General features: G+C 42.6%; 1 protein-coding gene across 2 annotated transcripts in view; it reads left to right on the top strand.

Annotated features, from left to right (window-relative positions):
* The window catches only part of ENOX1 (ecto-NOX disulfide-thiol exchanger 1), a 626,117-nt gene that overhangs the window by 448,680 nt on the left and 159,901 nt on the right, over positions 1-17,536 (top strand). For both annotated transcript variants that reach the window (XM_036300802.1, XM_036300801.1), the window contains exon 7: positions 16,227-16,400. In XM_036300802.1, coding sequence (XP_036156695.1) covers positions 16,227-16,400 — 174 coding nt within the window. The remainder of the gene's footprint in view (positions 1-16,226; positions 16,401-17,536) is intronic.

Here is a 17,536-nt window from a genome sequence, read left to right as displayed (position 1 = left end):
TAAATAAAAGAAAGACAGAAAGAAATCTTCCTCCAAGTATACTGCACTCAGCCAAAAAGCTGAGTTAGGTTTCAGTGGCAATTTGTTAGTGAAATTATTTCTCCTTAGCTTACTTCTCTGAAAAGTTAGCTACTGGAATCACTCAGGATGTTGCTAGGAGGAAAGACTACCAGAGAGCATGATTTGGCCTTGGTGCTTTCTAAATTAAAATACACATCAACATGTAAATAATTAAATCTGGCCAGGGCCTCGGATATAATGAAGTTTTTTAAAGTCTGGCGCTGCTCTATTTTAATTTAGTCTTGCACTCACACAGCATTTTCGTCTTGTGCACCAGTTGTAGCCTGGGAGCAATAGTCTATACCATTAGCTCAGGCGTGTCTTAGGCTATACCCTCTAGGGTTGGGTCAGTACACACTAAATGTTTGCACAATGACAAAATCACCTAAAGAAGCATTTCTTAGAGAGTATCCCTACCATTAAGCAGCATATGAATGTATTAAAAACACATTTGTTATATGTGTGTGTGTGTGTGTGTGTGTGTGTGTGTGTGTGTATAGGTGTGTAAAAGCTTAATAACATAGACATATTCATTTAAATTAAAAATGTAGGGTTACAAAGGAGGAAACTAAGTTTCAGGGGAAAGCAGATATGCTGAGTATATGAATGAACACACAGTTGGCATGTGTGGTTTTAACACCTAACCTACCTGGAACAAAAAGCAGAGAGAAAACAGCTCTGAATTCTGTAATTCCCATTTCTAGACACAGAGAAATGCCTTGGGTCCTTGGGGAGAGGGAGAAGCTTTTTACTTAAGATTAAAGTGGGAGCAATTTCTCCTGTGGGGAAACCATATGGCACTGCCTCCTCAGTTGTTTTCCTAGAAGACCCTCCTGATTTCTACCTAAAGAATCACTTCTTGCCCTAGCCAGTTTGGCTTAGTGGATAAAGCATCGACCTGGGGACTGAAGGGTCCTGGGTTTGATTCTGGCCAAGGGCACATGTCCAGGTTGCGGGCTTGATCCCCAGTAAGGGGTGTGCAGGAGGCAGCCAATCAATGATTCTCTCTCATCATTGATGTTTCTATCTCTCCTTCTTCCTTTCTCTCTACAATCAATAAAAATATTTTTTTTTAAAAAAAAGAATCACTTCTTGAAATTAGAATCTATATATATAAAAGCCTAAGCAACCAATGACCAGAATGACCCATCTCTCTGATGTGCACTTACCACCAGGGGGCAGATGCTCAACACAGGAGCTTTCCCCTGGTGGTCAGTGCGCTCCCACCGCCGGCTCGATGCCCAGCTGACCAACCTGTCCCTGCAGCCCACCAGCCAAGGGCAGCCACTCACTCCCTCAGTAGTCCTGCAGGTCCAATCTCCAGAGAACAGGCCAGGCACCAACAGACCAGTGCCACGGGCACACTCCCGACAGCACCACTGGCCTCCTGGAAGTCAGCCTCTGGCACCAGGGCTGCTTCCCCTCCCTAGACACTTCGCAAGGAAAAAACAATATAAAAGTGGCCGCCAGGTGGTTCCCAACAACTGGCGTGAATGTCAGTGGGATGGATATGGATCCTGGGCCAGCAAGGGTGTCCCACTACCTGCCTGGAGGGCCAATAGCATTCTGCCCCCCCCATAGGACCCCACCCATGCATGAATTCATGCACCAGGCCTCTCGTAAATAATAAAATATTAACTTAGAGAGCAACAGAGAATTGGCATATGTCTTTTTCTTAAAGGAAGGCAATGTTGTATTATGTATACTGTATAACACACATCCATAGTTGTACACATCAAAATATATATAATATTCACCATTAAAGGGATAGCTAATATGCATCTAGTGCTTCCACTGTACCAGCCACTCTTTTAAGCTCTTTATATATCTCAACTCATTTAATCTTCACAACCACCCTATAAGGCAGCGGTTCTCAACCCTCTGGCCCTTTAAATACAGTTCCTCATGTTGTGACCCACCCATAAAATTATTTTCGTTGCTACTTCATAACTGTAATATTGCTACTGTTATGAATCGTAATGTAAATATCTGATATGCAGGATGGTCTTAGGCGACCCCTGTGAAAGGGTTGTTCAACCGCCAAGGGGTCTCGACCCACAGGTTGAGAACCACTGCATGATTTTTCATTCTCCTTTTGCAGATTAAGAACTGAGATGTAGAGAAGCTAGGCAGTTGGGCAGGAGACTGAACCTGTCTTTGAACCTGGGATTCAGACTATCCCTCATCTGTCTTTCCGGGAGGAAAGATTCCCTCCCCTTTCTCTCCCTCTTCAACTCTATTTCTTGCCCTTATTTCCTCATTCTTACCCATAATCTACATTTCCTTTATTTTTCCCATTTCCTGCCTCTCCATCTCATTCCTTTAAGATCAGGTCTGTGTTTCTGCAGCTGTGGGCTGGCAGGAGGGTGAGTCCGGGTGCCGGGGTCCAGCCCCAGCAGGTCCAGGGGTCCCCAAAGGTGTAGACGGAGTCGGCGAAGAAGGAAGGACACTGAGACAGTGTTCAGTTGATCAGCAGCCTAGCCAGGATCTCCAGCCAGGATCTCCAGCCAAGTTCTGGTCTGGATCTCCAGAGAGGTTCTGCTTAGGATCTCCAGCCAGGTTCTGTGTCCATGTTCTCTTGCTAGGTTCTCCAGGTTCTCCAGCCAGGTTCTGTAGCCATGTTCCCTCGCTAGGTTCTCCAGCCAGGTTCAGTCACGAGGTTCTAGTCAGGTTCCCTTGCCAATTTCTGTAGTCAGGTTCAGTCCAGGACCTTTTGCCATGTTCTCTCCAGCGAAGTTCTTCTGTCTGTAGGTTCTGTGTAGGTTCTGTGCCTCATGGTTCTGTCTTCTTCTGGTTCTGTATTCTTAGTTCTGTGTTCTAAGCTCTGTATTCTAAGTTCTGTGTTCTGAGTTCTGTGTCTTGCTTTCTTATTACATCTGTATTTATACCAGTTGATTCAATCCTATCAATCTCTATTACAAAGGTTAGGGCGTTTCTTATCTCCATTCCAGGGAGTAAAGATTATGTAGCTTAAGCATGATTGTCCATAGTTAAAGTGATTAATTACCCGCCTGGCACTTAGTTAAGAGGTTTTATTCCCTCCCTAACTTCAGGGGAAAATCCCTACCTGGGGAAACAACCTTTCTCAGAGACCTTGGTTAAAACACATAGTGCCAAGAAGGTGAGCAAACATATTAAGAACAGTATGCCATATATGCCAGGTCCCTTGAAACAGCAAGCATGCACCGGCTCCCATCAAATTCCCCCTTTTTTATTTTTTTTAAAAGCAGGCATTAAAAAAGAAAAACCTGAAATGCTCTCTTGTATCCATTTTAAGAGTAGGATTGGCGCTTTCCTCTATTACCTGAGTCCTGATCTATCACCCCAGAGAGAGCTTGCCAATCCTGCACTTTCCCGGGGTGGAAAGGCTGCAGTGGGGTTAAGGATAAGGCTCCTTGGGCCTACCTCCTCCCATGCCTTTACATTTACCTTTCCTTCCTCAGAAAAGCATGGACATACTTCTTGTATAAAATGTTCTGTCTGACTGGGAGTAACCTTAATTCCTCTGCTAGCAAGCATATGTGTCAAAAGATCAATACAGAGTCTTATTTTTTTAGACTCAGTATGGCACATCTTCTTAATCTAAAGATCAATACAGAGTCTTCTTTCTTTGGACTCAGTATGGCACATCTTCTCAATCTAAAGATCAATACAGAGTCTTCTTTCTTTGGACTCAGTATGGCACATCTTCTCAATCTAAGTTCTGTACTATCCACCTTCTTACCCTACTTATCCTCTATAGGGGGGTCTGCAGTACCCTGGTGGAGTCCTATCCGTCCCGAGTGCGGGGTGCTTACCTAGGGGTCCCTGTTCGGGCGCCATATGCCGGGGTCCAACCCCAGCAGGTCCAGGGGTCCCCAAAGGTGTGGACGGAGTCGGCGAAGAAGGAAGGGCACGGAGACAGTGTTCAGTTGATCAGCAGCCTAGCCAGGATCTCTAGCCAGGATCTCCAGCCAAGTTCTGGTCTGGATCTCCAGCGAAGTTCTGCTTAGGATCTCCTGCCAGGGTCTGTGTCCATGTTCTCTTGCTAGGTTCTCCAGCCAGGTTCTGACACCAGGTTCTAGTCAGGTTCTCTTGCCAATTTCTGTAGTCAGGTTCAGTCCAGGATCTTTTGCCATGTTCTCTCGCTAGGTTCTGTCTCTAGGTTCTGAGGCCAGTTTCTGTCCAGTATCTTTTGCCATGTTCTCTCCAGCGAAGTTCTTTTGTCTCTAGAGAACGTTCTGTGTAGGTTCTGTGCTTCCTGGTTCTGTCTTCTCAGTTCTGTGTTCTAAGTTCTGTGTTCTAAGTTCTGTGTCTTGCTGTCTTGTTGCATCTGTATTTATACCAGTTGATTCAATCCTATCAATCTCTATTACAAAGGTTAGGGCGTTTCTTATCTCCATTCCAGGGAGTAAAGATTATGTAGCTTAAGCATGATTGTCCATAGTTAAAGTGATTAATTACCCGCCTGGCACTTAGTTAAGAGGTTTTATTCCCTCCCTAACTTCAGGGGAAAATCCCTACCTGGGGAAACAACCTTTCTCAGAGACCTTGGTTAAAATACATAGTGCCAAGAAGGTGAGCAAACATATTAAGAACAGTATGCCATATATGCCAGGTCCCTTGAAACAGCAAGCATGCACCGGCTCCCAGCATCCGGGTGCATCTTACAGAGGTGTATTAACCAGAGCTCAGAGAACAGTCCTATCGGTGGACTCTGTGATCCTGAGCACCACCTCAATCCTTGTGCCTCTCAGTCTCATTATCTGTAACATGTAAGTAAAATCATCAACATTTTCTAATGATAATAAGAGGCACACCCAGCAGAAACCCTCAAGGCTCCCATTGTTCAGTTAATAAGGTGAATATAAAGAATGCAGCCATCATTTGCTCTAGAACCTTACGTGAATTTACGTGGTGATATTGTGGATTGAAAAACCAAATATTTCATTATCTTGTCCCTTTGGTGTGAACTCTGTAAATTCTGTGAACTTTGTAATTTCGTTCATTCATTTGACAAGTCTTCTTTTAGATGATACTATGTGCCAAGGACTGTGTTGGTCGTGATAGATAAGGTGATGATGAGTCAGCCAGTTGTCCTTTCCCACACAGTCTAGTAGAAAAATTAAATTAATATAGACTACCCTGTTATTTAAAAACAGCATGTGATCTGCATTTTCCTTTAGGAGCACTCGTGGTGTGTTTACTTTTAAAATAGGCTTATTTTCTTTCCCAAGTCCACAGCTCTGTGCTGATCTTATTTAAAGAGACCAACTCTGTACTGCTTCAATGCCTTCAAACAGTAAGTTTAAATTGAAACCTACATAAATTGTTTAAAATAATATGTGAATGTTTTCTTTGAACCTAACTATTGAATAAGCTTTCCTTTGTTCTTGTTTAAATTTATGAGATGTTACCTATCTCCCAGATGCTTTGTAAACTGAAACCAAGGTCAATAAATGAAATCAAAAGGTGATACCTTCCTTGTTGCCTTGAAAAGATGCAGGTTTCAAAGGGAAGATCCCTACGAAGATGTTTCTGTGCTGGGAAATGCCACTTCAGCTGTCATCCTCACCGACTGTAGTGGGCTTGGCGTCAATATGACTCTAAGCTCTTATCCTGACTTCAAAGAAAGGGGTCAGTACAACAAAGCAAGGAGGCATTGAATGCCAGAAAGAAATATGTTACATAAATTATTTAGTCTTTCAACATATACCTAGAGTATCCCCCCCCCACCACCACCTTAGAAAGATAGACAGATAAGTGGACAAATAGTTCATTACAATTATCTAATTAAGGAGTGCTTTCAATGTGCTTGGCTGAATATTCAAAAATATTTCTTAAGATTCAACAGTCTTTTTCCTCTACTTTTTGCTTCTCTGCCATGAGCCCGTCAGGACAAAGTGGAGAACACCAAGCGCCTATTCAGTGCTTTTTAAAAAATCATTATATAACAGTCCTGCTGTACAAAGTCACGTAACATAGTACAGAGAGAAAATTAATCATCAGCTAATGAGATAGGGATGTGAAAAGAAGTTCAAAATAAGTAATTTAGAGGCCCCAATTAGAGTCTATTCTCATGGGTTTTCTGTGGCACCACTGGCTGATCCCAGGTCCAGGCATATGAAAAGGGTGTGGGGGGAGGGATGGGAGGAGGAAAGAGCAGAAGAAGAGGGAGGAAGATATAGAAGCTATAGCTTCTGGGCACAGAAAGAGGCTTTTGCAATACTCCAAATGAGAACCTAAATAGCAATGGGGACAAAAATGATGATGTAGAAAACCATTCAAAGGTAGGTCTGTTTGAAAAGTCTTGGCATATGATGGTTTTTAAACTAGGAACTGAGAGGAAGGGAGAGTACCATTGAAGGAAATAGGCAGACCCTCACCTCAAATTACTTAATCTGCTCAAGCATGTCTACAAAGAATGGTAGGATGCATGGCCCTGGCATTGCAAATGACTTGCTATGGAGTACATTCAGACAAGATGTAGAACAAGTGAGCAGGTACCAGCAGGTCACAGAGCAGGGAAAATAAGTTAGCATGAGCCTCCAACACAAGGAATTAAGAGTGACCGCACATGCAATGAGATTTGGCAATGACCCTCAAAACTGGAAATAAACAACAAGGGTTTAGAAGAAGTCAGTGTTAGGGAAGGTGTCTAAATGGATTTGTCTAAGAGGATTTTCTCTGTTTCTGTGGCTGAATCTGACCTTTGAAGAGAAATGTGCTGGTGGATTAGAAGGGACAGGAACTTTAAGAAAGGGTTGTCCTACCAATATATAGACATTGAGGGTTCAGGAGGGAAAATTTGAAACAGGAAGAAAACCTATGAAGATAGATTTTGGGAAAGTCAATGGAAAATGCAAACTCTTTTATTTTGTTTCAAAATGTCTTCCTCAAGGTTGCATAATGCACTGTGCCATTAGACAAGACTTGTGGTTTACTTGAATGAGGTCATTAGACCTGTGTCAGCTGTGATGGGGACTGTGGGAAAGATTCACTTAACGACATGATGTGAAGTTTTCAACACAGGCCTGACACAAAGTAAGCCTTCAAACATGACCATGGTGTTTAGTTCCAAGTCTATAAAAAATATAAAGTTTAGGCTTCCGAAAGGTAGAGAGATCCTGGGCCAGCAAGGGTGTCCCACCACCTGCCTGGAGGGCCAATAGCACCCTGCCCCCCCTCCCCCATAGGACCCCATAGGCCTATCTACGAGAGGCCTGGTGCATGAATTCATGCATGGGTGGTGGGGCCCAGGATATGCTATTGGCCCTCCAGGCAGGTGGTGGGACACCTTTCTACCTGTACCATTTCTGGGGATAATCTTAGATGTCTTCAAAAGTGGGTTTTAGAGAAGGAGAGTCATTACATGGAAGGATTAAAGGAAGCAGGGTGGTGAGGCTGGCTGAGAGAAGACTCGGCTGTTCTTGTGAGCTTTCTTCATGGATCTGGTCAATAATGGTAGGAAAGAGAATTACCTGTGAGTATAGTCCAGGCGTGCAGAATACAGACAATGGATTTCACTACATGATATCAGGTTCTGAGTCAACAGATGAGGGATAAATATCTCATTAGAAAAATTAATAGGAAATAAAATGGGCCACTTTGGGAGACAGTGAATGTATCATCACTAGATGTGTCTTGAGGAAGACAGGATGGAGTGATGTTGGAGAACTCAAAGGCACAGTGATGAAGCAGCAGGACTCTTGATTCTAATTCCAGCTCCACTCTTAACTAGACTTTGGGCAAGTCACTTACCTCCCTGGGCCTCAATTTTCTCAATCAAGGGAGGTAGGACTAGGAAATGTCCAAGTCTCTCAGCTTTGAAATGGCAGGATCTTTGGTAACGCCAAATGTCCTTTGCTTCCTGTCAAAGTGATCCCCTCCATGCCTCACTGATATGTGCTGGCATGATTTTTATTCCTGAGCTATGAGGCCCATTGCATCTGGAGAGTGTATTTCAGTAGCTTCAGGAAACACAGAGTGACTTACTCTGAGTGTGACAGCTCAAGCCTCTGCACAGAATTGCTCTGGTGTCAATTCAAGTCCCTGGCCCAGTGTAAGTGAATTTCATAGAATCTTTGATAGGCTTTCCCCTCCTGCCCACTCAAAACATATCTGGTTCTGTGTGCAGGTTGCTGGAAAGATCTGACAGACTTTTTTCAGCAGTCAGCTCTTCTCTGCACCAGTTTTGGTCAGAAGTTATGAAAGTCTCTTCATTGTGTGTCGTGTCATCTTTTCAAATATGGACACATAACTCCCCACTCAAGTCAACATTACTTAAGTATCCATTGAAGGTTGCATTTCCTCTGTTTGCTAGCATTGCATCCCTGGTCAAAGGAGACAGGGGTTTATTGACAGAATGAGGTTTTGTTTGTAGTGTGTGCACAGCAGGGTTCCAGGAACTCAGTTTGGATATACATTTTGGGTTTCAATGGAAGACACATCTCCCCACCTCTGGATCTCTTTGGAAAGATCACTGAAGAGTTTTTAATTTTACTTTCTTTTTTAAAAAATATATTTTATTGATTTTTTACAAAGAGTAAGGGAGAGGGATAGAAAGTTAGAAACATCAATGAGAGAGAAACATCAACCAGCTGCCTCCTGCACACTCCCTACCGTGGTTATGCCCGCAACCAAGGTACATGCCCTTGACCAGAATTGAACCTGGGACCTTTCAGTCCACAGGCCGATGCTCTATCCCAGCCGTGGGCAAACTACGGCCCGCGGGCCGGATCCGGCCCATTTTAAATGAATAAAACTAAAAAAAAAAAAAAGACCGTACCCTTTTATGTAATGATGTTTACTTTGAATTTATATTAGTTCACACAAACACTCCATCCATGCTTTTGTTCCAGCCCTCCGGTCCAGTTTAAGAACCCATTGTGGCCCTCGAGTCAAAAAGTTTGCCCACCCCTGCTCTATCCACTGAGCCAAACCAGTTAGGGCTAATTTTACTTTCTTAAAGATTCTGCTTGTTGGCATTTACTTATCAGTACACTAATATGTTAATTTATCAGCTGAGTGGTTAATTTGTCCTCAATAACTAGGTAACAATCTTCAAAGTTTGTCTTTTCACAAAGGGGAAAACATAGGAGCAATTCTGCCTCCTGGGGACTAGTTTTTAATATTTTTCCAAAGAGAACCTTTAGAACAGCAGTTCTCAACCTGTGGGTCGTGACCCCTTTGGTGGTCCAACAACCCTTTCACAGTGGTCACCTAAGACCATCCTGCATATCAGACATTTACATTACGATTCATAACAGTAGCAACATTATAGTTATGAAGTAGCAACGAAAATAATTTTATGGTTGGGTCACAACATGAGGAACTGTATTTAAAGGGCCAGAAGGTTGAGAACCACTGCTTTAGAATATCTTTGCATTGCTTATTCCGATGCGTATATTTGGGGAATACCATTTTTACATTCTATTTGCATACATAGAATTTATCCTTTTTAAGACTAAAGTCATCTGTCACCTCCTCAAGGATTCCTTCTACGATACTATGCCCCATTTAGTTTCTTAGGACTGCCACCACAAAGTACCACAAACTGGATGCCGTCTTCTCTCACAGTCTGGAGGCCAGAAGCCAGAAACCAAGGTGTTGGCCAGAGCCATCCTCGTTCTGAAAGATCTAGGGAAGAGCCTGTTTTATGCCTTTTACTTAGTTTCTGTTTGTTGTTGTTGTTGTTGCTGTCCTTGGTGTTCCTTTGCTTGTAGCTCCTTATCTCCAATCACTGTCCCATTGTCACATGGCAGTCTTTCTGTCTGTCAATATCTCTTCTCTCTCTCTTTTTTTTTGTTTTGTTTTGTTAATCCTCACCTGAGAATATTTTTTTCCATTGTTTTTCAGAGAGAGTGGAAGGGGGGAAGGGAGCAAGGGGGAGAGAGAGAGAAAAACATCCATGTAAGAGAGACACATGGATTGGTTGCCTACTGCACAGGCCCCAATCAGGGGCAGGGAGTGAACCTACAACCCAGGTACATGCCCTTGACCTGCAATTGAACCTGTGACCCTTCTGTGCAAGTCCGGCGCTCTAACCACTGAAGACACCAACCAGGGCTCTTCTCCTCTTTTTATAAGGACACCAGTCATATTACATAGGGACATCCTAATTGAGTATGACCTTATCTTAACTTGATTCCATCTGTTAAGACCCTATTTCCAAATAAAGTAACATTCACAGGTACCAGAGGGATTAGCTCTTCAAAATATATTTTCAGGAGAACAAAATTCAACCCGTAACAGCCCCCAACCCAGACTGGTTTTCATGGCCCCTTCTCTGTGTTTCCATAGCACCTCTTATTCAAATGTCTCACAAAAGTTGTCATACTGTATTGTCATTTTCTGGTTAGTTGTTTCTGCCACTGGACTCTCACTTCCATGAAGGAAGGACTCATACTGTATAATGCCTTTTCAGGCAAAGTACCTAGCAAAACATAGAGCACCTAGCAGGCACTCACATATTTGTCAAACGAAACACTTTGCCGTCATCATCATGATCATCTATGTGTAGACAATGTTATATTATTTTCCATAACATATACATGTATTAATGTTGTAAGAAAGTGCTACCATTTACTGAGTATTTACCATGTGCTGGACATTTAGGTTAAACATTTTGGTTTTTTAATCCCTTTTCATCCTCACAAGAATATTAACATTTATATATGCTTATCCCCATTTTACAGATATTATAAATCAAACTTAGAAAGATTACTTGTCACAAAGCCAGGGCACGGCTGACCCAGGACCTCATCACAGGTGCACTGGACTGCAGACTCATCCCCTTAGCACTTTGAGAACTGCTTTTGCACAGACTGTCCTCTCTGATGTCCCCATTTTGCGGAGCAAGTTTGTCTGGTGTTTATGTTCGTATTCACCTGATGGAGACCCGGGGCCCAGAGAGGTGAAGGAACCAGCTGTGACTGGAGCCTTTTACTTCAAGGTCACCTTTATAAAAATGGCTTTCCTTTGTTGATCATGAAATAATTTTAAGAATATTTGAGAAAAGGAGGACATGGAACTGAAAAAAAAGCATTACTGTAATAGTTGATGATCCTAACTGACACCGTCAAACAGGGCTTGGAAATTGCAATGGGACACTGTTGTGAGAAACGGTTCCTCCATCCTGTTCCAGTAAACAGAATGTGTATCTTGTGGTTTCATGTTGAGTGAAGATAGATCATATTTTGGGTCCATAATTCTTCTGGAGAAGGGAGAGGAGCCACTGCAGGCGCGTCAGAGCCCCTCCGTCTGTCCCTCTGCCCGGCACAAGTCCTGGGCACTGATCCCATGTGCTCAGCCTCTCCATACACTTGAGGTCTCATCTCGGTCTCATGGAGGAGGAAGGGGGCCCTGGAGCCCTGCCTGTTGGGACCCAGCATCTAACTGGGCTTGACACTGGTCAGGCTCTGCCCTGTGTCCCAGGACTGATAACTGGAACCGCCTCCATCCCAAATCCCAGGCCTCGGTTCTGGTGTCAGGACCCTGTCTTGCTTCCCCAGACTGAGTCACAACTCAGTTAACCTGCATGATTACCTGGTATTTCTTGACCTGTGACACTGTAATGTTATTGCCAAACCTCAGTTCCCCCTGACCTGGTCAGAACCCTAGACCTGGGGGATTCAGGCCCAGTGACATGTGCCCAGTGACCCCCTGGCACACTGGCCTGCCTAGACTGGTCTTGCTGCTAACAGTCCCTACACAGGACTCGACGTGCAGTGCTACCATTTGGCTTGATTGCTGCCTCTCTTGTATTTTTCTCTTAGAGCACTATGTCCTACTTTCTGGGCCAGACTTGATCCTGGCGCTGACAACTTGCCTGTGTCCCCTCAGCTGCAGCCCAGCCTAGCGCAGGAGCTACCTAACCTAGTTATGCACAGCCCTGACTGGAGACTCGCTTCTATTACCTTTCTTCCAATCGGGTCTAGTTCTCACCTCAAATGAGACTTTTTGCTAAGGCAGAAAAGGGGCAAGCCTTTTAGGGTCAGCAGACAGAGAGAGAAGGAGGGAGGGAGGGCAGCCCAGTCAGTATGGGCCTCTGGCCAGGCCAAGCGCACATCTGACTGACATTTAGCTGCTGCCACCCCAGAAAGAATAAGGCTCGATCTACTAGCTGGAATGGCAGGGTGGCTTCTGATCTGATCTGACTCCCATGGCTCCTCAGAACACTGTAGCCACTCTACTGAGTGCTCACTTAGAAGCCACTTGGAGTTCCCAGACGGCTCGGGCCTCCTGGGCAGGCCCCTTCCTGGATGGCTCTTTTAATCCTTTGAGCCTCAGATCATATTTTAGCTCCTCTCTTGAGTTTGGTGCCCATCCTCTTTGCTCTACTCAAACTCAGTTGTTTCCTCAAGTGGGGAACATATTACAGTCACCACTGTAACTCCAGATCCTGGCAATAGCATGTGCCCAGTAAACACTGAATGAATGAATGAATGAATGAGTGAATGAGTGAGTGAATGAATGAATGAATGAATGAAACCACCATGCCTCCAAAGTCCTGAATACAAAACCCCTACGGCCCTCTGAAAAATGTCCATCTAATTGTTAAACACCGGCTACATATGAACCAGTGAATGAGATATTTGTTTCTGCTTTTGTCTTGTTCGGTTGGGAAAAGACAACTAAGAAGAAACATTGCTGAGCTTTGGCCTTGCTGCCTCTGTGCCTATAGTCAGCGATGCAGAGAGGAGCTGCCAGGGCCGCGGTCCTGGAAATAAATAACCCTCCCTCTTGTTCAAGTGCAGTTTCTAAAAGAAAGTTCTACCCTATACTTAATTGGATTCTTTCTTGCGGCAATTTAAGCCTTCTTCCTCTTTTCCCCGAGTGGGATTATAGCTCATTATCTCTGAAGTTCACAAGGACGCCTTTTCTTAGCAAGGAACTGACTCTCAGAGCGAACATTCTCTCCTCACCTGTGTCGTCCTGTGTGTGTGTCTTTCTCAGACTTTCGGAAATAGTGCATTGGCTTTAACGAGTTAGTACGTAGTAGATCCCTGTGCTGTTCGAGAAAGCAATTTTCATCTGTTCATATATTGTTAAAAAGTAGCGGTACTTAAAAAAAAAAAAGTTTAATCCTTCCCTACTTCCTCAAATACTGAATTTCAGATCCTTTGGGGTCCAACATAATTTAGGTGTTAATTCCTTTCTAAGCTCTTTTCAAGTTAGCGCACTCACCATGTAGATTCCATTAAACCCCAGAGTTTCTTCTCTGGGTGTCTCGGAAAAAGCCAAGTAATGCATGCTCAGGAGTAGTGTCTTTCATTCCCCTTTCTGACTATTTATTTATGTGGCCTTCATAAAGAGAACAGAAGTCTGTTACAACCAAAACAGCCTGCAGGCACTGGGCTTCTCATCTCATTTGTGGGAAACATCTGGTTAATATCATTCACGGGCTCTCATTCCAGGGTTTGCAGCCCTGAGCGGTTTCAGCCTTAAATCACCCTGGATTGGCAAACAATAGTGAGGGACAGGCCAGGAAAGAGACGGGCAAAGCTTATGTTTGGAATGAGCTTAAGTAAAGGCATAAACATGCTGATATTCCCATTTTTATTTCTAATATATTCACTGTGAAAGCCAGTATGTTATTTCACTGATGATGACATTGAGAACCATTGTGTTCTGGAACTTTTCCTTTAGAATTGGCCTGGGGATCAGAAGGCTACGTCTTGATTTTTTTTAAAGAGTGAATTTCTAGTAGTGACATGTATTAGGTGAATGGTCAAGTTGGGTCATTCTTGGTGGAAACTTTGAAGTAGTTAAAAAGAGACCTGTTTAAACATGGAGCAGAGACCCGGGTTCTAGTTCCTACTCTGCCCTGTTTGCTTTGTGATGCTGGAAATGTCACTGAATGCTTTAAGCCTCAATTGCTTTACCGGTAAAGTGGGAATAAGGTCTATGAAACTATGAGGATTTCAAATGAATAACCCAAGTGTGAGTCTTGTCTCTGTTACTTCCAAATGTTTATAGTATGTCTTTGGTAAAACTGTGGTTTTGAGCAAAATCAGCACAGAGCCCTAGAGTCTGGAATGCTAGTGCTCCAGAAAATTCTCCAGTCAACAATCCCACTACAGATGAAGAAAATGAGAATCATAATTATAGAGGAAGTGACTAGAATGCCAAGGTGGCTACTTTCAAAGACAATGCTTATTTTGCATTTATATTTAGGGTTAAAAAAAAAACACAGAAAAATAAATATTTAAAATAAAATAACAACCTCACCCTAGCTGGTTTGGCTCAGTGGTCTGCGGACCTAAGGGTCCTGGGTTCAATTCCAGTCGAGGGCATGCACCTTGGTTGCAGGCTCCTTCCCCGCCCTGGTGGGGGCTTTTGCAGGAGGCAACCAATGGATGGGTTTCTCTCACATTGATATTTCTCTCTGTCTTTCCCTCTTTCTTCCACTCTCTCTAAAAATCTATGGAAAAATATCCTCAGGTGAGAATTTAAAAATAAATAAATAAAAACACAACAACATCAACCTCATTTTGCTGAAGCCCTGGTGATACACTATCATCAAGTTAAATGGATTTAATAAGTGGGACAGCAGTCCTCCTGGGATTATAGATTAGCATCACCCTGCTTATTCTGTGGGGCCCAGAGGAGGAGTGGAAATATCCAGGGTGGCTGGAGAAAAGCTATCATAAATCTTTTCCCAGAAAGGAAGAACATATATGGGTCCTTCTACACGTTCTGAGATGGCTTAGTAAACCCAGGTGCAGTTGTCATACCATCTGCCTCTGGGCTTATGTAACCTTTCAGCACAGGTGAGGAAAGAGCAAGGCTGTGCAAGACCCAGGCACAGGCGATACCTGAGAGCCACAGAGGAGAGGGGGCAGGAAGGAAGAATGATGTAGAAGAAGGAGGGAGAAAAAGTAGGAAAAGTAAGAGAAGGGAATGTCCTCCCTAAGGACTGTGGTGGAGGGTCACCATGACTACTACGCCTGGTGGCATCTGTGCTACTATTTGTCTTTCTGGGAACATTATCACACCACCAGTGGGAGTGTCTGTTTTCTGCAAACAGATCTCCCAGGAGAGGGATCCCCTCTCAGCTACTCTAGAAACTCAGTACATTTGAACAGCCCCTGCTCTTAGAAAAGTCTTACTTATTTAAAAAAGAAAACAACAAAGTCCCTTTATATCACCTTTGAAATTACTTGCTTCTTTATCACACTAAAAGAACAATTCAGTGCTTATATTGGAAAACTCTTTTTTTTTTTTTTTTTTTTTGCTGCCTCCTTCAAATTTTTATAAGGGCATAAATTTGGTTTTTTATACAGGGAATAAAGATTTCAGAAGGATGGTCAGTTATTTGCTGATTGAATTACCGGAAGAAAGTATGGTTTAAAATGTATATAGTTAAAAAAATAATAATAATAAAAAATAAAAAAATAAAAAAATAAAATGTATATAGTTGGAAGGTCTGCTCAAGGCAGGGAGGGGAGGAGGTTAGAGAGCAACCAAAGGACTTGTATGCATGCATATTAGCATGACCAATGGACACAGACACTGGGGCGGTGGGGCTTGACCTTGGAGGTGGGAGTGGCAGGGAGGTTAATTGTGGGGAAAAGGAGACATGTAATACTATAACAATAAAAAAAAGTATATAGTTAATTTTATGCCTGCATGTATTTAACCCATCCGTAGTAATTATAATATCTCTTTGTGTGTGTTTTTTATTTCTTGGGGGAAATGGGTTAGGTTGGACCTGGATGCATCATTATAAAATGTGCACATATAAATTGAACTTTTCTAAATCTAGGTCAATTGGGTAAGAAGTCTCTTCTGATAAAAGTAGGTTGACAATTAGATTCACAGGCCACTTCAACATTAAATGATATTTCTTCCTATATCCTGGGTCATAAAGCAGTGTAAATAATACATCAGTGTTAAGAAACAGAAATTGCATTCACAATATTAGCAAAGCTTCATAGTGCATGGTTTTACACTTTAATATGCTGTGTCCCATTCTGCCATGTTAGTGTTTTAAATAGTATAATTTCTTTTTCATGTAGTTTTAAGTTCATCTTTTATTTTCTCCTCACCCATTCTGGAATAGCTTTCTACAGTGCTAGGAGAAATTCCTAAAAAATAAAAACCATAAAGTCAAATGATATTTTTAGAAAAATGTAAAAGATTTCAGATCCTCCAGCCAAAATGTTATCTTGTGTTCTTTCCAGACTCCATCTGTGTACCAGGCTTTGATCCAGGCCTCAACATGATGACTGGGATCACCCCCATTAACCCAATGATCCCAGGCCTGGGACTGGTACCACCCCCGCCGCCAACAGAAGTGACTGTCATCAAAGAAATAATCCACTGCAAGAGTTGCACTCTTTTCCCTCAAAATCCAAGTAAGTGATGTCTGTGAGAAATGTTTGCTTATCAATTTAAATTTCTTCTGTTTTTATCATAGCATTGCATTCATTTTCAGATGTGACTCAGAATTCTTCCACATAGATACTAGAGTGGGGGGATCCATTCCACAGAAGTTCCTTATCTCTAGATTAGAATGCATGTGGGGGAGATATGTCCATATGTCTGTCCATGAGCTGACTCAACACCGTAAAGGCAGTACCTGTGATTTGGAACTATATATCCAGCATTAAGAATCTTTTTGCATGCAATGAAGTCTGACTTTTGCTGCAGAACATAGTGTGAAATATGTGAGCACTTCCATCCATCTTCACAGTTGCGAGGGAAAAACTCTGAAATGTTTTTTGCTAGATGGAAAATTGAATTAATTTGGTGGTTAGCAATTTTGGGGGGAGCCTGCATCTCAGACTTCCTGGGCCAAATTGCATTTGCTTGAAGGAAACATACATTTGATGAAATAAATGGGTCAGAATTTTTTTTTTTTAATTTAGCCTCAGATACTAAGTTTATGGGCTTAAATAGCTAGGATTTTTTTTTTTATTCATATTAATCAGTGTTGCCTTTTTTAAGTGGACTTTTCAGGAGATTGCTTTAGTAATCTACATATAAACTAGGTAAAATGTTGTGACATTGTACATTTTATCTTTTTATACAGCCTTCCCCAAATTTAATAGTTTGCTCATTTCAATGTGAATAATACTAAAAAAAAAAGTCCTTTTCAGGCCCGGGGTTTCCCAGCCAAGTAAGTACCGCGCGAGCTTTCAGGTTCGGTTCTCTGCGTTCTGCCTTGCTGCTTCCTTATCCCGAAACAAGACAAAGCAGATAACGAACCGAGGCTTTTCATCATGTTGTCATTTCATCATGCTTTGTACCTTGCAAAGGATTTTTCCTCGTTTTCTGGGTTTCCATATTATGAAGGAGAAATGAAATTATGCTAACATTTACTTTATCTTTGTTCATGGACAAGCCTAGCTACTCTGTGTAGAAATGAACAAAAAGAGAAAAGAAAGTTGGGAGGAGGTGGGGAGAGGAACTGAAAAACAAGACAGCCCATGATCAATGTAAGTTGGTGTAGAAATTTATCATTATCCAGAGTGGAGACAGTTACTCTGCG

This window comes from Myotis myotis, unplaced genomic scaffold (genome assembly GCF_014108235.1).
Source record: "Myotis myotis isolate mMyoMyo1 unplaced genomic scaffold, mMyoMyo1.p scaffold_m19_p_3, whole genome shotgun sequence".
In the NCBI taxonomy this organism is placed as follows: Eukaryota; Metazoa; Chordata; class Mammalia; order Chiroptera; family Vespertilionidae; genus Myotis; species Myotis myotis.
Note: the sequence above shows the minus strand (reverse complement) of the source record. Positions and strands in the feature narration are given on the sequence as shown.